The sequence below is a fragment of the Solea senegalensis genome, linkage group LG19 (assembly GCF_019176455.1).
Source record: "Solea senegalensis isolate Sse05_10M linkage group LG19, IFAPA_SoseM_1, whole genome shotgun sequence".
NCBI lineage: Eukaryota > Metazoa > Chordata > Actinopteri > Pleuronectiformes > Soleidae > Solea > Solea senegalensis.
This window is the reverse complement of record NC_058038.1, coordinates 20,010,062-20,036,167: the sequence shown is the minus strand read 5'-3', so window position 1 is coordinate 20,036,167 and position 26,106 is coordinate 20,010,062. Positions and strand designations below refer to the sequence as shown.

Here is a 26,106-nt window from a genome sequence, read left to right as displayed (position 1 = left end):
GTCTTCACTCTGATTGTTTTTCTGAGCAGTTGAATCTGGAGTTAAGTTGTAGTTTATTCGCTCTGAGCAGCGTCAAGACCTCTGGTTTCTGCTCCATATCTATGGAATGAGATTTGTGTCAATGATTTGGGAGTGAGGGAGCGTAAAGAACAAGTGAGTGAGGGAGCGTAAAGAACAAGTGAGTGAGGGAGCGTAAAGAACAAGTGAGTGAGGCAAGGTAGTGAGGGAGCGTAAGAACAAGTGAGTGAGTGAGTGAGAAGAACAAGTAGTGAGGGAAGTAAAAGAACAAGGTAGAACAAGTGAGTGAGAACAAGTGAGTGAGGGGCGTAAAGAACGCGTAAAGAACAAGTGAGTGAGGGCGTAAAGAACAAGTGAGTGAGGGCGTAAGAACAAGTGAGTGAGGCGTAAGAAGAAAAGGTAGTGAGGGAGCGTAAAGAACAAGTGAGTGAGGGCGAAGAACAAGTGAGTGAGGGAAAGAACAAGGTAGTGAGGGAGCGTAAGAACAAGGGCAAGTGAGTGAGGGCAACAAGAACAAGTGAGTGAGGCGTAAAGAACAAGTGAGAGGGAAAGAACAAGGTGAGAAGAGCGTAAGAACAAGTGAATGAGGGAGGCGAAGAGTGAGTGAGGGAAGAACCCAGTGAGTGAGGGAGCCGAACAATGATGGAGGGAGCAAAAGAACAGTGATGGAGCAAAAGAACAAGATGGATGATGGAGGCAAAGGTGATGGAGGGAGAAGAACAAGTGAAAAAGAACAAGTGAGGGAGGGATTGAAAAGAACGAGTGATGGAGGAGCAAAAGAACGAGTGATGGAGGGAGCAAAAGAACAAGTGATGCAGGGAGCGTAAAGAACGAGTGATGGAGGGAGCAAAAGAACAAGTGATGGAGAACACACACATCTATAATAATCCGTGATAACAACTCACCTGAACGGACATGATGGTAAAACTCTGGGGTATGAAGCAGCAGGTGGTGGTTTGTTTGTCTTCACTCACGCTCAAAACCTTGCCCCAAACTGTCTCTGACTGACGTGAATCTCAGTCTCTCGACCGTCCACGAGGGATTCACCGTCACGTCACAGCGAGCACCTGATCAGACGCCGCGAGCCGTCTGTGATTTACATCAGAACAAAGGTTAGAGCCCACGCTCACCTGCACAAACATGACACTGGTGTGGTTTTTAAAAAGTCTAAACGTTCACAGGTTTGTCTGTAACACAACACGTTCCAGTCCAGTTGATTCGAACAATTGTTCAGCCCTACACATTTTTATTTATTTATTTATTTATTTTGAAGTTTAAATGAATCTGAAATGTCCAGGAAATGTCCAGTTTCTCAGCTCAGCGTGGTGTTTCAGCCAATCATCAGTCAGCCATGAAACTGAGAAATCCATTCACTTTAATGAAACACCTCTGACACACACGCGCACACACACACATACACACACACCGCACACACACACACACACGCACACCACTTGCTGCGCGCATGCACCTGCAGCTGGTCATTTTGGGCTGTGATGGACAGGTGTGATCGTACAGAAAAAACCCACCAGGTGTTTTAATAAGGAGACACCACAGGGAACATACACACACACACACACACACACCTAAACTTGTTTTTATATCTCAGCGAGGACACATCGTAGATATAATGCCCATTGACCCAAATCTTAACCTTACTCTCTTACTCTTTCTCTCCTGTGTCACACATGGACGATCAATAACCAGTTCTTCTTCTTCGTTGTCGTCCTCTGAACACACCCTGACCCCTGACCTTTTATTTGAGAGCCAGTCATATGTCATGTTGTGTCACATGATGCTCAAACGCTGTTATTGATTCACTCAAGGCCTCGATCCAGAGGTCAGAGGTCAGTGGATGGTGTCACCTTTACCTTCTCACTGTTTTCACCGTGTGCGTGTGCGTGTGTGCGCGCACGTGCTCAGGCTTTGACAGAGGTGACATTCACACTGTTGTAAAATCATCTCCGTAATCGTGGTTTAATTTGAAGGTTTAAATCTTACATTGTGTCATTTTAATCGCCTTTTTTCAGAGGGTTCACCAAAGTTCAACTCTCCCGCGGGTCAACTCCCAAACTTTTAGTGTGAAAGAGGATTTTGATTTCATCTCCTCTGATCAAACGTTGACCCGCGTTTGAAGAAGGAAGCGACAGAAAAACCACGAGTGGATGCAAAAGGTGAATTTATTTGAAGCGTAACAAACATCTCAGCTGATTCATGCAAACCAGCACACATGAGGGATATAAGGCAGAGGTCAGAGGTCAGAGCCTGGTGTCCGTACAGGAAACAGATTTTTGGGGGTGGTTCTCTGATGTGATGTCATGGTGGTGGCTTCAATGCAATGGGGGAAAAAAACAACAGCACCCTCTGGTGTTGGATTGGTCAGGACACATGAGACACTTTGCCATGTGCGCCCCCTGCTGGCTCCCTGCACCTGCAACCAGCCTGGAACACTGCAGGCACCGAACAAAAGACTCACCTAATCAAATATATGCTTGTTCTGAACATTTTCACGTCTTTATCTCACTGTGAGACAGACTTTGTGGAACGTGTTCTGAAGACGTCGTAGATGTAAGATCTGGTTTCCAAATATAATCCCACGCTCTGATTTTTGACCTCAACAAACATAAAGCTAAAGATTTCAAAGGAGAATCATTTCAGACAAGAGCGGAGCTAGAGAAGAGCAGATGTTTGTTATGGGCTTGTTAGGAGGTGGCGCTGGCGGTGCTGGTGGTGGTCTTCTTCCTCATCACCCTCCTCGTGTTCTGCCTGGGGACCGCGGCCAGAGCCGGGCCGGCGGCCGGGGCCGCGTTGGCACTGGTGGCACGGCCGGCCTTGACCTCATCAATGAACGTCTCGATGGCGCTGAACTTCTCGGTCAGGTCGCCCAGGTGAGCCTTCAGGGCGTTGAACTCTTTGTAGAGGTCGTCCAACGCCTCGGCCAGCGGCTGGATCCTGAACAGGAAGGAACAGACGCCGTCACTGAAGCAGATCCTTTAAAAACGTCCGGTCACATTCTGTGCAGTTGAGCTCTGACAGACGCATTCATGCATTCATCTCCTATTACATCTGAGTCCAGATGATTTTTTCATGTGTTCACTCCTGTGGCTTAGATTTAGTTACGCTGCCATTTAAAAGTCAAGTCAAATAATGTAACTTTAACTGTTAAAAAAGGTCTGAAACAACCTTGGGAATCGTCACGTTATCAAATCTTGACTTTGAATAATGCCAAGAAGTGGGCTGAGAGCTGAGTCGGTGAGTCAGGCTTCAAGAGGCGGAGACAGAGAAAGAAAACAAAGAGACAAGTCCAGCTTTTATAAAAGGGGAGGAGTCTGGGACAGTTTAAAAATCATGACGCTACATACACAAAAAACCGTTTCAGGGTTCAGTTACAACTTAATTTGAGATGCTTTTAAACGTGTGCGGTGTTCATTTGACAGCTGGAGCGCAGTGACTGTGGCGAGCAACAGGAAACACCAGACGTCCTTATGGAAAGTCTGGAACTCTCCGCTTCCAGCGTTTTTCTATATTTCCACTTTTAATTTGCAGTTCCAGTGGCAGGTTCTCATGACGACAGTGGACACAGATGGGACTCAACAAACTCCCGGCTTTATTTTCAGCCTGAAGCTCAAACCGACTTCCTGTGGCGAGTCTCTGCTTCCAGACAGTTTGATCTCTTTCACATGGAAAATTCTGCTCATGAAGAACACACCGCGGCACAGAGAGCGTCTGCTCTGAACAAAGCTCAAGATCAATGTTTTATATCACCGACACCAAACTCGTCTTTACCACGGTGTCACATTTCTTTAAATCTTCAACTTGAGGAGCAAAGGAGGCTGAAAACATGGCCGTCAGCAGGGAACACAAGGACATCACACACACAGGAGTTGTTGATCCACTGCTGCCTCCATCACTCAGTTCAAATGACTTACTTTGTCACTTTGGCTTTGAAAATATTTAATTTAGACACGTGTCAGTGACACAAAGTGACCACACGAGGCAGCAGAGGACCAGCAGCTCCTGTGTCCCTGCCAGCTAAAATCACTGATTTTCTTTATGGGGTTTGGTGTGGGAGAGTGAGTGGTTTACAAACTAAAGTTTCCTGTTGGAAAAGTCTGTCTAACAGTGAGATAAAGACATGAACACGTTCTTAAAGATATCGTAGACGTAGAGTTCTTCAGTTGTTGTTGTGCCTAAAATCAAGTTTTCTTCCTTGAAACTGAAGGTTGTAAACTAAACCAAAGCCCATAGAGAAAATCAATGATTTTAACATCACAGCACACAGGAGCTTTTGATCCACTGCTGCCTCCATCACTAAGTTCAAATGACTTACTTTGTCAATTCGGCATTTTGCATTCAGATTGACCTCAGTGACACAAAGTGACCACACGAGGCAGCAGAGGACCAGCAGCTCCAGTGTCCCCGCCAGCTAAAATCACTGATTTTATGCCTGGGCTTTGGTGTGGGAGAGTGAGCTGTTTACAAACTTCAGTTTCCTGTTGGTTGGTTGAGATAAAGACATGGACAAGTTCTTAATTTAGTCTCTGTTATAGTCTCTGATTTAGTCTCTGACCCAGTTCAGACCAGACTTTGTCCCCTCTCTCCCCTCATACACACCGGGCATAGTCGGGCAGCAGAGACTGGTGGTCGTTCTGCAGGAGTCCTCTCATCTGGGTCAGGATGTCAAACCTCCAGTTGTCCAGGACCTGCGTCAAATTAGCCACGCCGCGCATGCTCACCCGCTCAGCTGAGGCCAGAAAGAGCGACATGTAGAACGATTACTGCACAGAAAACACATAGACTCACCTCTGTGAAGACTGACTGACTGTAGCAGTGAGGTGAAGACTCTTTGTGTCTGAACAAAACCTCTTAAAATCTGAATCTGCGACTTTGGAGTGAGGACACATAAAAAAACTGATTTCAGCCACCTCAGTTTAAGTTTAGGATATTTCCAGATCATGTTTAACTTTTTATCGCTTTGATAGACGGACTTTCACAACGGGAAACTGAAGTTTGTAAACACTCACTCTCCCACACCAAACCCCAGAGAAGATCAGTGACCACACGAGGCAGCAGAGGACCAGCAGCTCCTGTGTCCCTGCCAGCTAAAATCACTGATTTTCTCTATGGGGTTTGGTGTGGGAGAGTGAGTGGTTTACAAACGTCAGGTTCATGAAGAAAAACAGAACATAGATTATGGGATTTAATAATCAGTAACTGTATAAACTTGTAACCTGATACAGTTGTTGTGTATCTGCTGCTGGTCTCCCTCTCTCTCTTCTGTCTCTCCCTCATCTCCCTCTTGTCCTTTCTCTCCCCCCATTTTCTGTCCCCCACTTTTCCTTTCACCCCAACCGGTCGAGGCAGATGACCGGCACATCTCTGAGCCTGGTTCTGTCCGAGATTTCTTCCTGTTAAGAGGGAGTTTTTTCCTCTCCACTGATGCCTAGTGCTTGCTCATTGTGTGAACTGTTGGGGTTCTCTGCTCTCTTTGATGTTGTCTATGTACAGTGCCTTGAGATAATGTATGTTATGATTTGGCGCTATACAAATAAAATTGAATTGAATTGAATTGAATAATATTAGGAGCATATGATAGTTAGTTTAGACCATGGTCAATGTGGTCTTGTTCAGGTCACTGCGAGAACTCCAGCCCTGAACTTGACCTTTGGCCCAGAGTAAACAGAGAGTATAATGTGGGTGCTCACAGCCGTCCTTATAGTTCCACTCGTCGGTCTTGGTCGACGCCGGACGCCGCTTCTGGGCCAGCACCGTTACCGAGGCAACGGCCAGTGACAGCAGCAGCACACTCAGTTTGGAGGCCATGATCCCACAAGCACCTGAGACACAGAGCATGAGCGACGTCACTTTTACACACTTTTACTTTCTGGCATCAGTAACAGCTCACACACAGGAGCTGCCAGACGAAATACAAGAAAAGACAGAATTTAGCCACTTAATAAAAGACAGTTTCAGTCTACGACATCTTTATCTCACTGTTAGACGGACTTGTGTGTAAAGCACTCACTCTCCCACACCAAACCCCCTAGAGAAAATGGTTGATTTTAACATCCCAGCACACAGGAGCTGTTGTTCCACTGCTGCCTCCATCACTAAGTTCAAACAAGATATTTTGTAAAATTCTGTGTTAGAAATCCTTTGTTCAGATTTTCCTCAGTGACACAAACTGACCACACGAGGCAGCGGTAGACCAGCAGCTCCTGTGTCCCTGTGAGCTAAAATCACTCATTTTCTCTATGGGGTTCGGTGTGGGAAAGTGAGTGGTTTACAAACTTCAGTTATATCTGAGAAATATGTAAATATGTGTCCAATGGTAATTCAAAACAACAAACATGTAATTAAGATATTGTAGACTTCATTAAATGTGTATTTCAGGTTAGCCTTTTGTTTTTCTCAGTGTAGACATTAAAAATGATGGATTTCATCACACAGATCAGTGAAGTCACAGAGACTTTGTTCAGAGTGGACAGGTTTTTACTGTTTCTCTGCACCACCGGGGCTGCTAATCCTGTTAAGCCGACAAAATGTTCTCTTCTTTTCTAACTCTTCTTCTCTGATCCATCAAACTTGGGTTCTGCCAGATGTGTCAGAGCTGAGGGTGGAACTCAGGAACAAACCCTGGGGCTGTGAGCTCCTGCACTCACATTCACTGAGGAAACAATCCACACTCTTACAGAGCAGCCATGAACTGAGCTGCAGAGACACGCACACACATTCAAGTCCCACAATAATACACACACACTCTGGTAGACTATACAAGGTATGGAAGAATATACTGCAGCAACGTGTGTGTCTGAATGTCTCTCACTCGTCTCAGCTCAGACACGCGGGACAGAGTCAGAGACAGAGTCAGGGACAGAGTCAGGGACAAAGTCAGGGACAGAGTCAGGGACACGGGCAAAACTACATCTAAATGTATACAAAAACAAAAAACCACTATGATGCTCTTTTCATTTTTCATTTTTAAATTTTTGTCTAAAAAAACAGAATAAATGAATTATTTTCCACATGCTTCATGCAAACTGGAGTATTTTAGGTTTGATTATTGCTGCCTGGTATATGAGACTTTTGTTCATATGCATTATTATGATCAATTTTTAATTTTTAATGCAATGTTATACTTTACATCACACAATAACACACAATAATGTTTTTTTATTTGAAATACAGTATTTTTAGTATTTGAAGTATTACCTATAATATTTTAAATAAATGTGTCAGAAATACATAAAAAGAGTTGTGTTACAATCCTCAGGAGAAAGTGAACCCAATAATATGCCTCCATACGAATACACATTTATTTCTAACACTTTATTCTCTATAATCTCACAGTGGGATCGTGTTTGTTTACAGTATTTATTCCACACTTGGTTTCACCGTCTACTGTGGTTTGGCATCAATATGAATAACTTACATGTTTCACATGACTTTTAATCACATGCAACAAACAAACAAACAAGCACAGGCAGACGCAACAACATGGTAAACAAACAAACAAACAAACCTGCTTACCTGCTCGACTCCTGCTCAGTGATCCCAGCAGACGCTAAATACTGACTGACAGAGAGAGAGAACACACACACACACACACGCCCCTGCTGCTCACAAGCACACACACACACATGTTTATATAAAAGAAACTCACTTTCACACACACACCTAGTCTCCCCCCATCATTATGGAGGCCCAGTGGTCAGAACACTGTGGTTTGGTTTGAGTCAAAGCTCCAGCACTGTTCTGACCACTGTGTGTGTGTGTGTGTGTGTGTGTGTGTGTGTAATCTTGTATTTGTTGCTTTGTGAGGACCAAAAAAGTCATATATGAGGACATTCTGGCTGGTCCTCACGTCTTCAAAGGGCTTTTTGAGCAGTTAAGAGCAGAGCTGCAGCTAACGATTTTAGCTGATTTTAGCTGCGATTTTATCGCCTTTAAAATATCAGAAAATGTCAATCGGTGTTTGTCAAACCTGGAAATGACGACTTGGTCAAATGTCTTGTTTTGTCCACAAACCAAAACGATTCTGTTTTGATTGAATTCTTTGTCTTTGTGGAGCAAAGGAACCAGGAAATATTCACTTTTAAGAAGCTGAAACAATCAGAATTCTTGTTTTAATCATGAAAAACGCTTTAAACCCATGAATCGATTATCAAAATAATTGACGATTCATTAAGTGATCGATTCATTGAGTAATTGTTTCAGTTAAGACGGTAAAGTTGCGGTAAAGTTAAGAGGGTAAAGGTTAGGTTAAAGGTTAGGGTTAAGGCACTGAGCTGTGATGGTTAAGGTTAGGGATAAGGTTAAGGTTAGTCCAGTAGTAGTTATGGTTACGGTCAGAGTAAGTAAAGGAAGGAGTAAGGAAATGGGTCAATGTAATGTCCTCTACAGTCATGGAAACCAGACTGTGTGTGTGTGTGTGTGTGTGTGTGAATGAATTCACATCCTTCAGACATGAGATCACTGGGTGATTTTGCCAGTCTGAGCTTGTGCGCTCTTTATTTCATGGTTTACAGCAGCTCTAAGGTCTTTGATTTTATGGTAAATCACTCACAGGTTACATTTGTCTCATAGAAAAACCTTTAAATCCACATCTCGTGAGCTACAGATATTCCTCGACTTACACACGTGTTTTGCTTTGAATGTTGTTTTTATTTGTGGATGTGTTGCTGCCATCCAAGGCTGCTACAGTATTTGTGTGAGCACCACGTAGAGGTGACAGAAAAAGAGGTATAAAAAGAATAGACCTTGTGAGATAAAAAGTCATAATTTCGACTTTTTATACCTCTTTTCTGTGTGATTTTTTTGTTTGTTTTTCCATACAGATCTTAGACAGGAAATAAGAAATGCACACGTTCTTCTCATGTTCTCGTCTTTGATTGGCTGTTACACACGTCTGTTTTTTTTTCTATTTCCGCCATGCTGCGTTGCTAAGTTACTGCTGCTATGCTCGGGCTTCGCTGGCCAAAACACACGGTAGCTCGATGCTAGGTGTAACAGTCTGGTAATGTTCAGAGTTCAGCGTGTTTACAGCAGTTAAAAGTGCTCGTTCACAGCCATGACGGCGATAAAAGACGGAGAATACACGGCGACGATCTACAAACTGGTGAGCAAAGCGCTTCACTTAGAGTTTAGCTGCCTAGCTTAGAGCGATGCTTGATGCTAACCTTGACTGAAACCCCACTCAAAAAGTTTGCATTTCGGTGTTTCCCGTGTCGTGAAACGCTCCCACGCAACACCTGACACCTCAGCGTGGTTGTGTTCGAGCTGCGCGTAAATTCGGCGTAGGTTTAAGAAACAAACACCGAGTCACTTGGTCGCATTTTAAACAGTTACACGTACGTTTAACGCGACCAGTGCTACATGGACGAAGTTACTCATGTAGATCCATTTGGAACAATCTATGTCAAATAAAAGAAAGAAACCTCTGTTGAATAAGGACAGATTTATAGATATACATGTTTATTTTATAGTACATTGTTTTTACATCTTTTATGTATGAAAGATCAGAATCAGAATCAGAATCACCTTTATTGTCATTATACAGTGTACAATGAGATTAAAGACAGTTCTAGTAGTGCAAGTGAAGAGAAAAGAGTAGAAGAAGAAAGAATGAAACAGTGCACCAACACCTTCGACAAAATTAGAAGGATATGTAAGAAATATAATAAAGTATTCAAGTATTTACAGTGGGAGCCAGTAAGGGAAATATGCAGTATATGATACAGGGTGGAGTGGCTCAGTGGTTAAGACCGGTACCCTATGTGCGAAAAACATCATGGTCGCAAGTTCGATTCCACCCCTCGCTGATTGTACTCAATTCCATTGTAAGTCGCTTTGGATAAAAGCGTCTGCTAAATGACATGTAATGTAATGTAATACAGTACATTGTACAGCAGAGTGGATGTATGTGGGGCGTGTATATTGCACAGGTACGAAGTGTAAGAATAATGCACCGTTTGGAAGAGTTACTTAGTGCACTCTTATTGCACTTGGATAAAAGGTGTTCGCAAACCTAGAGGTACGGGCTTGCATGGACCTGTACCTCTTTCCTGAGGGCAACAGTGAGAACAGGCTGTGCCCAGGGTGTGAGCTGTCACAGGTGATGCTGGTGGCTCTGCGCAGACACCTGGTGTCGTAGATGTCTGACAGAGAGGACAGCTGCACTCCTGTGGTTCCCTCTGCTGACATTCTGACTCTTTCCAGAGCCTTCTTGTCAGCCTGAGAGCTGCTCCTGAACCACACCAAGATGTTGTGGGTGAGGATGCTCTCCACAGAGCACCTGTAGAAGGACAGCAGCAGGTCCCGGGACACGTTGACCCTTCTCAGTGACCTCAAAAATTACAGAGCATTGGTGTTAGTCCCCCATGTGAGGTCCTGAGAAATGTACGTTCCCAGAAACCTGAAGTCACTGACCCTCTCCACCAGGTCTCCCCCTATGAGAAGAGGAGCAAGAACCTCCTTTCCTCTCCTGAAGTCCAGCACCAACTCCTCTGTTTTTGAGGAGTTGAGTGCCAGGTTATTGAGGGAGCACCAGGTAGCGAGGTTCCGGACCTCCTCCCTCTAGAGTCTCGTCACCGTTTTCAATCAGCCCCACCACAGTGGCGTCATCCGCAAATTTCACGAGGACGTTGCTGCTGTGAGTTGGTGTGCAGTCATGGGTGTACAGGGTGTACAGCATTGGACTGAGCACACAGCCCTGGGGAGCCCCGGTGCTCACAGACAGGATTGAGGACTGGTGGTCCCCCAGCCTGACTGACTGCTGGGGGACCACCACAGATGTATTATTTTATTGTTTATCTCTGATGTTTAAATGTATTGTGCATCCCTAACAGACAGGCCTGACACCTCCTAATATCATAATTGAATTTACTTTAAAATACTGTCTAAGTTACAATAACTCACCACATCAGTGTACTTGTGTTTCAGATTAAGGACGGTCACTATCTTGAGGCAATTCCCATCCTAAATGTCCAGCTTCAAAAGCACACAAAGGTAAGTGTGATGGTGTAAATGTGTAAATATTTGTGCGATTGATCAGTAATCAATGAGGAATAAATGTAACGTAACGTAACGTAAAACCTAGAGATTTTGAAACATTAGTGACAAAAAACATTGTTTAAACCAAAATAAATGTGATTTGTGTTGGAATGGCGATAATCTCAGAAATCAGTGGAATCCTTGAAGCTAATATCAGGCAATACTATCACTATCGTGCAAAAATCATGACACAACAACATAAATCACTAGCACTGTATGTTGGTCACTCAGGTGAATATGAATGTAACGTGATTGCCTTCTGTAGTGTGTCACGCTGCTCAGCAACACTCAACACTCTTTCCTCTGCGTCTCAGTCCAGGGCGGCTCTGTCTCTGCTGGGCTTCTGCTATTATCACATGCAGGACTTCACCAACGCAGCAGAGTGCTACGAGCAGCTCACGCAGCTCCACCCGGAGGTGGAGGAGTACAAGGTGTACTACGCTCAGTCTCTCTACAAAGCCGGGGCTTATCCAGAGGCCACCAAGGCCTCCTTCACACTGGACAACACCAGCAGTCACATCAAGGTACAGCAGACACCAAACAACATGTGTGTATACATCATGAGGCGCTGGAACAACTGCGCCCCCTTGTGGCTCTCTCATATAAATCATTAGCACTGTAGCGTTGTTGCGTTGACATCGGAACTCGGACCCGGGAGTGACGTCACCTCGGAGTTTGTGTGTACGACTGTGAAAAGTTGCAGTGTTTGAGTGGCGGCCATCTTGAAATCCCATGTTGGGGTTTGGTGGTTGAGGTTTTTTTTTTAACTTTCCAAGTCGGAAATCCCAGTAGAGACAAAAGAGCGACAAAGACACTCCCTCAACACACTGTTAATCCCCTTCCTGACCAGAGGGAGGCCGATAAATTGGACAAGACAATTAATTAATATTTGCTATTTTTTAAATGGCAAATATCGGCCGAATATTATTATTTTAAAAAATCAACTCATTTTTTGATAAATGTCATGAAACCTCTCTTTTTCTCTCTCTCTCTGGTGCAGATGGTGAAGCTACAGGCCTGTATCAAATATTGTGAGGAAGATTATCCTGCTGCTAAGGTATCACTGTGTCACACATCATCTGTTATTAATCCACGTGTTCATTACTATCTGCAGCCAAACGTGTGTGTGCGTGTGTGTGTGTGTGTGTGTGTGTGTAGTCCCTGTTGGAGCAGCTGCCCCAGGACGACCCAGATTACGTCTATAATCTGGGCTGTCTGCTTTACCAGGACGGTAAATACGAGGAGGCCTGTAAGAAGTTCATGTCTGCCATGCAGGTGCTGGGATACGTGTCAGGTACATGTCAAACAGTGACATAGAGCCGTGAACATGATCTCACGCAGGTGAGGCTTCATTTGACTGAAAGTGTCCACAGAGAAAAATCAGTGATTTTAACGTCACACACACAGTGATGCTGCCTCCATCACCAAGTTCAAATGTCTTCTTTTGTCACTTCAGTGTTTGAAATCCTTTGTTCAGATTGACCTCAGTGACACAAAGTGACCACACGAGGCAGCAGATTGACAGACACTGACATTACAGTCGGTGAAAGTGGAAGACAGTTATTTAAAAATGGAAATCTCTGAGGTTGTCCCCTGTCCATTGACAGAAAATGAAAATGAATTCATGTTTTTCTTAATCTTCTGCCTCAGCGCTGTCCTACAACATCGCTCTGTGTCACTACAGCCTGAAGAACTATGATCAGGCTCTCAAACACATCGGCGAGATCATAGACCGAGGCATCAGGGAACATCCAGGTACGAACGCCTCGTCTGCACAAGCACATCAGCAGTGTGCGGCGCGTGTAATAGTGGAGCTTCTTTTTGTTTTTGTCCTCTGTGGCAGAGCTGAGCGTCGGCATGGCGACCGAAGGCATCGACGTCCACAGCGTGGGGAACACGCTGGTGCTGCATCAGACGGCTCTGATCGAGGCCTTTAACCTCAAAGCTGCCATCGACTACCAGCTGAAGAAACGTGAGAGACATGTCCTCTGTTGAGAACCAGCTGAGAAAATACTGAGCTCTCTCAGTTAAGGGTTCAAATACAGCGGCGTCAGTTAAGATTCTCTTGACTTCACACACTGAGTGACATTAGAGTAAGATGGAGCGAGAGATCACGTCTCTCTGATCATTATTGTTTTACCGATCTCACACACACACACGCACAGAACAATGTCACCACCAGAGGGAGCGTATGTGTCACTGGTGTCATCAAAGCTTTTTAAAAAACATCCTCTGAGGAATGAATGGAGAAGGGTCTAAAACCGTGGTTCACAAACTGTGGTAAGTGTACCACTGGTGGTACTTTTGAGAAGCACCGCTCTGAAGTTTGGAGCGTCACAGTGTCGTCACGCTTTGACACAGAGACGCGGTTAAAACTTCAAACCGGTCACAAGACTCCAGACTTTCATCACTTACACCCACACTTTGATAACTGCAACAGTTTTTACACAAGCGCAGTTTAAGTTTGGTTATTTCTGGGGTTTTTCCAGCAGAGCAGTTGACGACCTTCACCCTCTTTTACGTCGACAACAGACAGACTTTCTGTTCACAGAGTTCAACCTTTGATTCAGTCAGTTAGACATTTGTTTGCTAATTTCTCGCATTTTTAGCAGCGTTTTTCCTTCGGCTGTCAGCGTTTATTCTCACACGTTGTTTTCTTGCGGTTTACAAAGTTGTGTTCTGTTGTTTTTGCCTGTGCTGCAGTGAAAGAGGCTCAGGAGGCTTTGACTGACATGCCGCCCAGAGCAGAGGAGGTAACTGCAGTATTACACGCACGCTCGGGCAACTGTTTGTTTTAGTTGTTTGCAAATGTCAAAGATAGAAAAAGAATAAGCTCCTCTTTAATCTGTATTTAAAAATGCCATTTTCCCCATTGTTGTTCAATTTTCAATTCAATTCAATTTTATTTGTATAGCGCCAAATCATAACATACATTATCTCAAGGCACTGTACATAGACAACATCAAAGAGAGCAGAGAACCCCAACAGTTCACACAATGAGCAAGCACTAGGCATCAGTGGAGAGAAAAACTCCCTCTTAACAGGAAGAAATCTCTGACAGAACCAGGCTCAGAGATGTGCGGTCATCTGCCTCGACCGGTTGGGGTGAAAGGAAAAATGGGGCCTCGGAAAATGGATCTTGATCCTTCAACCTGCATTGTTGTGTTTATCATGTGCTGTATATGTAGACACACAGTGTTTTACAGATGCACACGCGTGGTAACATACGACCTCACGTGTGCTCATGTGTGTTCTGTCAGGAGCTGGATCCCGTGACGCTCCACAACCAGGCTCTGGTGAACATGGACACCAAGCCGTCGGAGGGATTTGAGAAGTTGGCGTTCCTGCTGCAGCAGCCGTCGTTCCCGCCCGTCACCTTCGGAAACCTGCTCCTGCTTTACTGCAAACACGAGGTACGCGTCGAGTCGGAGACGGAGAGTTTGTGTTTGTCTGTGTGCGACGAGAAACAGGGACGCGAGGACGTTTCGCCACTTTCCAAAAGACACACCAAATAAAATCTATGTTATATCGGCTTCTTATCGCAAGAAACTGCAAATAATTTCCACATACACATGAATGGGAAACAGTCGAAAAAAGGCCCACTTTGGAGCCTCACAGTGTCGTCATACTTTAAAGGGGACATATTATGCAAAATCCACTTTTTAACCATTTCAATACTTATATTTGGGACTCTGGAGGCCCTACCAGTCGCCAAAGTGTGGAAAAAGAATACTCAGTCATGTTTTCGTGGTCCCCCTTAGTGTAAGTATAGGCGATAAAACACTCCATGTTGAATTCCCTGCGCTTATGACGGCAGCATGCGCATTTCACCGCGAATGTTACCGCCCCACCAGTAAGTTTACTTGGAGAGCTCCACCTTAGCTCCACCTTGTCCCTGCGAGAGTGCAGGCGAGGGAGGAAGAGCGGTATTATGTCAACGCGGAGGGACAAGTGTGCTGTTGGTGGCTGCACAGTGGAGCACAGTGTTTTACAGAGGATTTTATATATGAAGCTAATGTGCCGGATAAAGTCAGCAAACGTGTGTTTGTGTGTTCGCACCACTTCACATCAGACTGCGGCCAGCGGTCGCCGTATTTAGTCAGCGACGTACAAACACGCACATTGTTAAGAAAAGGTCACATAGAGGTCATAACTGACCATTCTGACACGTCCTAATTAAACATATTTGTTCAGTACGTCCTCCTTGACCGGAGCACAGACTCAGTCTGATTCAGTCACATACAGCAGCTGTTTATGCAGCGATCAGTGGTGGATCAGTGGTGCTGTCCCTAAGTGTTTTTGACTGATTTAATGTTCGGCTCGATATAATGACAAAAACCTCTAAACCAACTCTTCTCCTGCTCACAGACAGTTTCTACATAAACACGTTGCTCTGGTTGTCTTCATTTTCATATGACTTGCAGTTTTTCTTAAAATCACCTAAAAGCACAGAGTTCTGCTCAAACCTCTCATTCACTCCCATGTTAAGAATCAAGACGAGGGTGATTTTAAAACTGTGGTTTCTCTGTCAGTTCACAGCCGTTTGTCACAGATGTAAATGTGGGATCTGCTGAAAGCCTCCTGACGCTCACACACCAAACATTTACTCTCTGTCATATGACGACTTTAAAACACGCTGTTTTCTCTGTTTCTCAGACACGATCAAAATTTCGCAGTAGAATTTTCTCGTTACTGTTGTTGATAATCTGGTGTTCGTTGGCTCGTGTCATGTTTCACACGTTGCTGCAGAGAGGTGAGAGTGTTTCATGAAATGAATGTATTAATGTCTGTGCGTGTGTCACACCATCTCTCCCTCAGTACTTTGACCTGGCAGCTGATGTCCTGGCAGAGAACGCCCATCTCACCTACAAGTTCCTGTCCCCGGTGAGTCGCTCTCTGCTGCGCTCTCACACACACACACACACACCAGACTGTTCTATCAACACTGTGTCATCTCCGCCACACACTTTAATGTCAAACTAATTGCAATTCACCATATTATTGTCAAAGAAAATGCATCTTTTCCACAGAAAGAACCTTAAAGAACTTTATTCTCATACATTTAAAACTTTATTTATAAATGTATGATTTATTCTCGTAAATGTTCGATTTTATTCTCATAAATGTACGACTTTATTCTCATAAATGTACATCTTTATTCTCGTAAATGTGCGACTTTATTCTCGTAAATGTACGACTTTATTCTCGTAAATGTACGACTTTATTTTAGTAAATGTACGGCTTTATTTTAGTAAATGTACATCTTTATTCTTGTAAATGTACGACTTTATTCTCGTAAATGTACGACTTTATTCTTGTAAATGTACGACTTTATTCTCGTAAATGTACGACTTTATTATTGTAAATTAAGACTTTATTCTAGAAGTCTGTGAGAACATTTTTTGTGGCGCTAATACTCCGTCGTACACTTCACCGTTATAACCATGGAAGGTGTTTCTGCCACTGAATCCACTGTTTTCATCTTTTTGTCCAGTACATGTACGAGTTCCTTGACGCCTTGTTGACCTGCCAGACGGCTCCAGAGGAGGTACGGCTCAAAAGCAGCATATCCAAATAACAATGCATCTAACGAGTGACACTGACCACGCGTGAGTGGTTTGTTTGTACCTCAGTGAATGAAGTCTTTTCACAGGCGTTCAGGAAGTTTGATGACATGAGCGCCAAACTGACCGAGCAGCTGCGCAAACTGGCCAAGCAGGTTGTTGACCTCTTAGTTTTGTTTGGATTTATTGTGTTTTGCACTGCACATGTAATTTGATCTGTTCCTGACAATAATGGAAAAGTGATCCGGGGAAACTTATTAATAATTTGTCTGGTCTAAGGTGCAGGAGGGCAGGCTGGCTCGAGATGATGAAGCACAGAAGAAAGCTCTGGCAGACTATGACCTGATGCAGGAGAAGTGAGACACACACACATTCTTATAACTCATCTTATATTTATGTGGTTTCATCTCACTGTGAGACACACTTTTCCAACAGGAAACTGTTTGTAAACTCACTCACTCTCTCACAGAGAAGATCAGTGATTTTAGCTGCGAGAACACAGGAGCTGCTGGTCCTCTGCTGCCTCGTGTGGTCACTTTGTGTCACTGAGGTCAATCTGAATGAAATATTTCAAACACTGTGTGTGTGTGTGTGTGTGTGTGTGTGTGTGTGTGTGTGTGTGTGTGTGTGTGTGTGTGCGTGCGTGCATGTGTGAGATGTTAAAATCACTGATTTTCTCTGTGGGCTTTAGTATGGGAGAGTGAGTGGTTTCCCGTCAGACAAGTCTGCTGACGAGGATTTGGTTTGGCGAGTGTTTTGTTGAGTGCAGTGATCTCAGCTCTCAGTGAAGAACCTCTGACCATGTGGTCGGGGTGGAGTGGCTCAGTGGTTAAGACCCTACCTTGTGTACCAAAGACATCATGGTCGCAAGTTCGATTCCACCCCTGGCTAATTGTACTTGATTCCATTGTAAGTCGTTTGGATAAAAGCGTCTGCTAAATGACATGTAATGTAATGTAATGTAATGTAATGTGGCAACAACGAAACTGTCCATGCACATCTATGTGTCTGTGTGTACCTCCAGGTACATTGTGGTCCTGATGGCTCAGGCCAAGATCTACTGGAACCGGGAGAACTTCCAGATGGTGGAGAAGATTTTCCGCAAGTCGGTGGAGGTCTGCAACGAGGACGACACGTGGAAGCTGAACGTGGCACACGTCCTCTTCATGCAGAACAAGTACAAGGAGGCCATCGGCTTCTACGAGCCCATCGTCAAGAAGCACTACGACAACGTGAGTGCTCCGGAGGGGGGGGCGGGGCTAACTGAGACGAGGACCGCGCGGGGCGGGAGGTTTAGAGTGTGTGGGGGTGGAGCTGCTAACGTTGACAGTGTGACTCTCTGTCCAGGTGGAGCAGTGTAACATTCAGGAGTGTCCCTGCAAGCGCAAACCCTCGGTAAAAGCACAGAGCAGTGTGTGTGCACGTGTGTGTGTGTGTGCACGTGCGTGTGTGCACAGCTGTGATTCCTTCTGTGTGCAGTGATGCCTCTGACTTTCTTTTGGGACGCGCGGTCTCGTGGCCACGGCGTCTGTGTCCACATTTTATGAATGAGAATGAACTTAAATGTCACGACGTTTAAGAAGTAGAAAATAACCCACATCGTTTAAACTCCATGGCTTTACTGTTTACATTGAAAGCCTTTTAAAATCTGTTTTCCCATGTGGATCGGGCTTTGGTCTGACCTTCTTCAGTCATTCCAGAACCAACACCGGGTCCAAGACACTGTTCCTGGTTTGATCCGTCTTTTTCTTTGACGTCTTTAGAGTGAGAGGAAAACCACGTCATATATACGTCAGACGAGAACAGTGAACAAATCAAACTTCACTTTCCCACTTTGGTTTCAGAATCGTACGACATCTGCGTCACATGTTCGCGTCTTTATCTCACAGAAGTTTGTAAACCACTCAGAGAAAATCAGTGATTTTAGCTGCTGGTCTACTGCTGCCTCCATCACTGAGTTCAAATGTCGTTCCCCTGTGTTCCTCTGTAGATCCTGAACGTCAGCGCTGTGGTCCTCGCCAACCTGTGTGTGTCCTACATCATGACCAGCCAGAACGAGGAGGTACTGGACAAACACTCTCTCTCACACCTGGAGCAGAAGGTTCACATGTGTTTGTTCTCCTGATGTCACCATCTTCACAACAAGATCAAACTGTCCTCACAACAAGATCAAACTGTCCTCAGCTGTCTGCCACTGACTGGTTCAGCGTCTCATTCTAATGAAGACGAAAATGTTTAGAAATGATCGCAACATTAATATGAATTCATTTCATTTAAAATCTGTGTTACTGTTTTCTTCTGCTTCTGCTTCTTCTGCTTTTCTAATGATCTGTAATTATTAAAAACAGTCGATCCACACAGAAACAGACAGAACAGAAGTAAAGTTTTTTTTCATGTCGTTGCTGCTCACGCTCTTCGTCGCTCTGGTTGGAAACAGGCGGAAGAGCTGATGAGGAAGATCGAAAAAGAGGAGGAGCAGATCTCCTACGACGACCCCGACAAAAAGGTTTTCCACCTGTGCATCGTCAACCTGGTCATCGGGTGAGTTCAGAAAAATCTGAAAAAGCCCAAGCAGCTCCTGGCACAAATTTGTGGGAGGAGCCTATTGTTATCCCTGACTTTGCGGCCATTTTTGAGAGCGTTAACGTGCATTCTTGAAACTTTGCATGGAGGTCAGGTCTGGCGAAAATGCGATATTTGCGTAACTCCCGGACCCTTGCGTTGCTCAAGGGCTCTATAGTGCCCCCTAAGGTGAAAACAGTTTTTCCCGAAAAGATGTTAACGACTAAGACGAACAAAAAAGTCGACCGTAACCATGACCTCTACTCAACAGGAAGTCGGCCTTTTGGAATCTTGGGGTCCATTTTGACATCAAAGCCGAAAAGTTGTCGTAAGGTTTTGCGGATTCAAAAGTGACCTGCGTGGGGACGCGAGAGCCCTGTCATCGTTTGGATTCTGAAATTGTGTTGTGTTTTGTTTTTTTCAGGACGCTGTACTGCGCTAAAGGAAACTACGACTTCGGAATCTCCCGAGTCATCAAGAGCCTGGAGCCATACAACAAGAAGGTCGGCCATTTTAACAAAAAGACACGGAAACAAACCCTAAAACACGAACACGACGTTGTTTGGTTTTAGTTGTTTTCTTTCGACAATACAATGATTTTATCGCACATCGCGATAACTCGCATTCAACAATAACTTGATGAATGGAGAAAATCTTAAGCTCGCAATTCATTTTGAAGTGCCACTAGGGGGAGCTGCATCTCTTTATGGTTCATGTTGTATTAACAATTTTATTTATAACATTGTGCTTTAAAATGTCACGTTTAAAAGAAAAAGACGAGTCCTGCAGGGCTCGCTCGCTGAGGTGACAGAGTGTCGTTGACCTTTGACCTTGTCCAGTCACAACACCAGACTCTTGACTGCAGCTGAATCCACAAACGCCGTCATCCTGAGAGTTCCTGCCGCACGCTCGCGTTCAGCTCCAGCTCAAGAATGCGACGCCCGCCGAGACACAGAGTCACGCCGACGCTTCTTCTTTCAGCGCGAACAGGAAGTCGATTCTCTCGTCTGCGGCTGATTTAGTTTCGGAAAGTTCTAAAAAAAAAGGGAGAAACGATGACAACTTGGTCCGTTCACTCTGTCCGACAAAAACACGCAGAATGAGCGCGTTTGAAAGTAAACAAGATTTGATAGTTGAACATTTTCCAACGCCTGTCACCCGCTGAACAAACGGACGTGCGTGACTGAAGCCTTTAACACAGTTTGTTATTATTAAGATTCAATCTGTCTGTCTGTGTGTGTGTGTGTGTGTGTGTGTGTGTGTGCGCGTGCGCGTGCGTGTAGCTGGGGACGGACACATGGTTCTACGCCAAGCGTTGTTTCCTCTCTCTGCTGGAGAACATGTCCAAACACATGGTCATGCTGAGGGATGCCGTGGTACAGGAGTGTATTCAGTTCCTGGAGCACTGTGAGGGTGAGCTGTGCACACACACACACACACACACACACACTTACCCCAGAGTGAGAAACCCTTACCCTTAACATGAGCCTTAACCCTGAAAAAAAGCCCTTTAAAGTTGTCGTTGTCTCTGTGTCTTTGTTGGTCGTCAGTCTACGGGAAGGAAGTGCCGGCGATGATCGAGCAGCCTCTGGAGGAGAGCCACGTTCACATCGGCAAGAACACGGTCACCTACGAGGCGCGCCTGCTCAAGGCGCTCTTCTACGAAGTCATCGGCTGGAACAAGTGACTTTTGTCGATCCCTGAAAACACGGTGGCACTCGGAGGATAATAAACACAAACTCTCACTGACTTAAGTAAAGCGTAGAAAACCATAACCATGTCATAATGAACCATAAATGACGATGAACGTACATGGAGTGTAACGTCACTGAAGAACAGAGATTTGACGTCTGTGACGTCGTACCGGTGGACGGAGGACGTGCAGCAGCTCCTTTTTTTACCCGTTTGTCGAGTCTCGTTGGGTTCGATGAGTGAGTATAACTCTCACACACACACACACACACACACACACACACAGTGACGACAACAACGTCAGTTTCATTAGTCGTGTTTATTCTGTTAAACGTTAAACACATGATAATAGACGTTTTTATTTAGTTGTGTGAAGAGAAACATCATTTAAAGACAATAAAGATTATTTTTGGACAAAAGCATTGTTTTTCTTTTCTTTGTGGTGTCAAACAACGACGCTCCAGTTTTGCCACACTCGCACAAACGCTCTGTTTGTGGGCGGGGCTAACATCTAGCAGTGTCGGAGGTTAGGCTGCGTTCCAGTTGTACTCCGAAGTCGGGATTTCTGACTTCTGACGTAAATGGAACGCAGCGTGAAGCGTGACTCGTGATTTCGATGCGATGAGTCATCGCTAAGAAGACAACGGCGGTGCCGCCTGGTGTCCATGAGCAGCATGGAAGAAAATGTCTTAAAAGTTTCATCATCTGTGGACGTTTTTTAACGTCCTTCTACAGCACTAAGCTCATGTGGCAGCGGGGGGAGGAGCCTAAGGCTCAGTGTGTGTGTGTGTGTGTGTGTGTTCAGGAGAGCGGCCTCTTCGTAATGTCCTGTTCTGTCAGGTAATAGTTCAGGTAACCTCCCAGAGCGCCGACTGCCACCGCCGTCATGTGACTGGAGCAGCCGTCTATAACCGGGTCGAGAGGGAAACAAACAAAAATGACAACTCATTCAATCTGACGTGTGACTCACAGAACCTCGCACAGACTCAGACTGACCTTGAAGTATCTTCTCTCTCCTCTTCACTCTCCGGTGCGGCTGCAGCTGCTCCAGCAACTCGTCTCCGATGATCTGAGAGACGATGCTCTCTGAGGAAACATCAGCCGTCCATGAAGCTCCACACTTCACAATCAAAAAGTAACTCACTTTTTCACCACTATCTTCTCAACCTCACATGGTTAAAAGGAACTGGAGAGCTTTCATTTTTAAAGGAAATGACTCAGCAAAAACGTCTTGATCTCACTGTGAGACAGACTTTTCCAACAGGAAGCTGAAGTTTGTAAACCACTCACTCTCCCACACCAACTTCAGTTTCCTGTTGGAAAAGTCTGTCTCACAGTGTGAGTGTGTCCCGAAGATATCGTCGACTTAAGAAGATGCGTACGATCACTCACTGTCTCTCCCGAAGCAGCCGACCTCGTCGTCCTGCAGCCTGAGGATGTGCTGCAGCCAATCGGCTTTGTAGAAGTCGGAGAAACCAACCAATCCACAGATCAGGACTGTGAGAGAGAGAGCGCCAAAGCAAAATCTCAATATGAAACTAAAAATCACGTTCATACAAATATTTGCACAAAGATTAAGTAAGAATGTGTATCTACTCGGCACTTTTCAGAAACAGTCACAAACAGTTTTGAGGTCACTGCTCTTTGTCTTGAGCTCCGCCCATCATACACATCACATGACCTGCAGCAACCCCCCCTATCTCTTTTCTCTCTCTCTCTCTCCCTCTATAGAGCTCCAGACGTCACATGACTCAGTTTGTTTACTCCGCCATGTTGGCAGGAAAAGCTTCTGTGTGAAAATGAACGGCACCAGTTCACTGTCACTTTAAATCCACGGAGATCGAGCAAATGTATCACAGAACCGGACTCAGACTGAATATATCGGATCCTGATACTGCCCCCTGCTGCTTCACCAGGGTAGGGAAACAGCCAGAGAATGCTCACACAAAGATATAATGTCGCTATACAAGTTAGCTTCCCAGTCGACAGTTATGGTGAAACTTAACTTCAAATAAAGGTTTGTCTCAAAACACATTAGGGGGCGGAACTTAACAAGAGGACAGAGAAACGCTGACTAGCGTTTCTCTGAACATCCAACGTGGCTGCCACCAAAGAGCAGCCAGTTGTCGACTCTGATTTAAGCAACTTCCTCCACGGAGCTACAGTTGCTGGACGCCATTACTGGATAATCATCGCTGCTGAAACTACGACACGCTCGTTTGTTTTTACTGTACCAGGTAAAGGTGTTTAAAGGTGTGGTTCTCCTCATATCCTGGACCTGGTCTGGACAACTGTGACAGGACGTTGTTTTGCATTTGGTCCAGTGTTTAGTTTGAAGCCGTGGCGATTTAAATGTTCTCTGAAACCGTCCTGTGGAAACTAAACTCACTGTTTTCAATGAAGATGTCGACCGTCTGTTGGGTCAGACCGTCTCTGATGATGTCCTCGTTGGTCTTCATCATGTTGGAGCAGAAGATCTTCTCGTAGTTGCGCTCGGTCATGTTGACCCGGGACGCTCGCATGTCGCCTTTCAGCAGGTTGGTGCAGCCTCTCTGAGGACACACACACAGTTTCATTCAGAAAGCTGAGTCATGTGTTCACACAATGACTTACAAACACAAGTCCATCAAACATCTCACCATTTTTCCAATCATGAAGTAGAGCAGCTGGTGGGACAGGGAGTAATGTGGACAACCGAAGCGAGTCATGGTGTCACGACAGGGTTTGGTGACGATGCAGGGCGTCCCGTTTATCTTCCTGTTGAGAGAAAACACATGACTCCCACATCTGATGATGATGGTGGTGTTGATGGTGTTAATTGTGTTGGTGGTGTTAATGGTGGTGTTAGTGGTGTTGATGGTGGTGATGGTGGTGTTAGTGGTGATGGTGTTAATGGTGGTGTTGGTGGTGATGGTGGTGTTAGTGGTGATGGTGTTGATGGTGGTGTTGGTGGTGTTGGTGGTGATGGTGGTGATGGTGTTAATGGTGGTGTTGGTGGTGTTAGTGGTGATGGTGTTGATGGTGTTAATGGTGTTGGTGGTTTCAATGGTGGTGTTGATGGTGGTGTTAGTGGTGATGGTGTTGATGGTGATGGTGTTGGTGGTTTTAATGGTGATGGTGTGATGGTGTTGATGGTGTTAATGGTGGTGTTGGTGGTGTTAGTGGTGATGGTGTTGATGGCTGATGGTGTTGGTGGTGATGGTGTTGATGGTGTTAATGGTGGTGATGGTGTTGATGGTGATGATGGTGTTAATGGTGTTAATGGTGGTGTTGGTGGTATTAGTGGTACCAGTGTGTGTTCATACCAGGTTCCCAGCAGCAGGGTCAGACATTTGTCACTGAGCTGTTCGTCATAACACTCTGTGGTCATGGTGGAGGAGTAGACCAGGCTGGGATCTGTGGAGCTCCACTGCTGAGGAATCAACCAGAAACTCCACGAAAGCAGGGGCTCAAACTCTGAACGTGACAAGATGAAAAACTGTAAGTTCTCTGTTCTGAATGTCTGTCTATGGACGTCTACAGAGGTAAATCAAGAAGCCTCTGTACACATGTGGACAGACCTACGACAAATCAGAGGAATGGACGTGTGTCAACAACAAGCTTGTCATAGTTTTCTTGCAGCAATGACTTTAGCTCCGTCGAGGAAGTCGCTAAAAATGGAAGCAACAGCCAAAATTGAAAGACATTTGCTCTTCAGTGGCTGCCATGTTGGATGTATACAGAAGCTGCTAGAAGTCGCTTCTCTGTCGTTGTTGCATTAAGCCCCACCTCCAACGTTCCAGGGGGTTTGTGATTGATTCCCTTTTTTTTTAGGAGATTCTGAAGTCGGCCAAAACGGTGTCTGTACCTCTGCAGAGAGGAGTTAAACCCCTGTCAGACTCACCTCTGTAGTACTTGGGGTCGTTTCGCTGCAGGGCGACAACGGCCTTGTTGAGGCTTTGGTCGAGACGTCTGACCAGCTCGACGGCGGTGGTTCTCTGAGCCCAGCTGACCAGGTCTGTGTGAGGCCATGTCCGAACAGCTTCCTTCAGCTCAGCTGCCACAAAAAAACAAACACTGGACCTGGTGAATTTCTAATGCTGTGTATCCATCATGGTACGACTCAGTGTGGTACAGTACAGTACGGCTTGGAATGGTTAAGTCCTGGGTCAGGCTTGTGTTTCGATTGAGAACGGTATCTTTACTTGGTGGGGCGGGGTTTGGGTTGGCGTGACGTCGTACCGGACATTGAATGCAAAAGACAACAATGGAGGACGTCCAGCAGCTCTTCTTTCCCTGTTTGGTTTGTATCTGTTCGTCTCTGAATAGACTGCAACCGGTCACAAGGTGTGCCACTTTTCTGTCTCCCAATCAGCTGACTGTCTTGGGTCTAGCTCCACCCACTCCGTACTGTACCATTACCAAAAAAACTGAACCAAACTGTTCCACTCAGTAGAAACAAGAAAGAATGTGTTTTTGTGTCGTCTCTCTCTTTGTAATGTGAATGAAACATGAGTATGAGTCTGTTTTCAAATGAAGGACACAGCGAACGTCTGTTCTTCAGATTACAAAAACAAACCATTCTTTTTTATTATTTTAAAGTGATTATACACTCACACAAACACACTTTAAGAATTATAATTAATATCTACATAATTGTTACACAGTGGACCTTCAAGCTGGAATTATGGATGGTCAGGAGAAACCCCACACACATGAATGGGGAGGGGGGGGTGACGTCATTTGTCCTACATGAGGAACGAAGTTGTTTGCGTGTGAAATGACAGTTCGGGACCGGGACTGGAGGATCCAGACTGTTTTGTTTGGACCTACCCTGCATCATGAGGAACCCGACCACCCCGTCCAGGTTGATGTGCTCGTGCTGCTGCTCCAGGAAGGTCGCTCCTCTGGAGAGGCTGCTCAGGACCTCATCGATCATCTCCGCCCGAGAGACTCGCACCGCGGCCAGCAGAGCCAGCAGCACCGCGGCGGCCGCCCGGAGCCTCGCTGCCCGCATCATGTGCTCCTGACGCCGGGATCAGATCAGTCTGGGGCTTCGGTACAGACAGACAGACAGACAGAGAGAGAAAGAGAGAGACAGACAGATAGACAGAGAGAGAGAGAGGCTGCCTTTGCTCTGACATTGGGGGTGATGGGGGCGGATACACGTGACGTCAGAGTTTGATACAAAACGTGAAACACATTTACTTTGTAAAAATGTTTTGCACTTCCAGGAAAA

The 26,106-nt window shown here is 45.3% G+C and overlaps 3 protein-coding genes across 6 annotated transcripts; 1 reads left to right on the top strand and 2 right to left on the bottom strand.

The window, feature by feature from the left end:
• Positions 1-2,180: 2,180 nt before the first annotated feature.
• On the bottom strand, positions 2,181-7,631 carry si:ch211-76l23.4. Of its 2 annotated transcripts, none has more exons than XM_044050317.1 (4): positions 7,549-7,631; positions 5,724-5,855; positions 4,633-4,762; positions 2,181-2,970 (listed from the first exon to the last, which is right to left on the bottom strand). In XM_044050317.1, exons 2-4 carry the CDS (start codon positions 5,839-5,841, stop codon positions 2,721-2,723), a joined length of 498 nt encoding a protein of 165 aa, XP_043906252.1. In that variant the 5' UTR covers positions 5,842-5,855; positions 7,549-7,631; the 3' UTR covers positions 2,181-2,720. The 2 variants fall into 2 exon arrangements, with proteins under 2 accessions (XP_043906252.1, XP_043906253.1); XM_044050318.1 differs by having other exon boundaries at positions 7,541-7,603.
• A 1,320-nt stretch (positions 7,632-8,951) lies between these two features.
• On the top strand, positions 8,952-21,307 carry flr (fleer). Of its 3 annotated transcripts, none has more exons than XM_044050306.1 (20): positions 8,952-9,136; positions 10,960-11,025; positions 11,385-11,594; positions 12,071-12,127; positions 12,229-12,364; positions 12,721-12,825; positions 12,914-13,042; positions 13,774-13,823; positions 14,331-14,483; positions 15,889-15,954; positions 16,565-16,618; positions 16,724-16,789; positions 16,920-16,990; positions 17,659-17,866; positions 17,982-18,029; positions 18,625-18,696; positions 19,072-19,175; positions 19,621-19,699; positions 20,480-20,609; positions 20,747-21,307. In XM_044050306.1, the coding sequence occupies exons 1-20, from the start codon at positions 9,089-9,091 to the stop codon at positions 20,881-20,883; spliced, it is 1,989 nt and encodes a 662-aa protein (XP_043906241.1). In that variant the 5' UTR covers positions 8,952-9,088; the 3' UTR covers positions 20,884-21,307. The 3 variants fall into 3 exon arrangements, with proteins under 3 accessions (XP_043906241.1, XP_043906240.1, XP_043906242.1); XM_044050305.1 differs by having other exon boundaries at positions 16,914-16,990; XM_044050307.1 differs by lacking the exon at positions 17,982-18,029 and having other exon boundaries at positions 16,914-16,990.
• On the bottom strand, positions 21,189-26,106 carry lg19h16orf89 (linkage group 19 C16orf89 homolog). The gene is made up of 8 exons (XM_044050312.1): positions 25,701-26,106; positions 24,772-24,924; positions 24,194-24,344; positions 23,528-23,645; positions 23,278-23,440; positions 22,281-22,385; positions 21,885-21,974; positions 21,189-21,793 (listed from the first exon to the last, which is right to left on the bottom strand). Exons 1-8 carry the CDS (start codon positions 25,885-25,887, stop codon positions 21,690-21,692), a joined length of 1,071 nt encoding a protein of 356 aa, XP_043906247.1. The 5' UTR covers positions 25,888-26,106; the 3' UTR covers positions 21,189-21,689.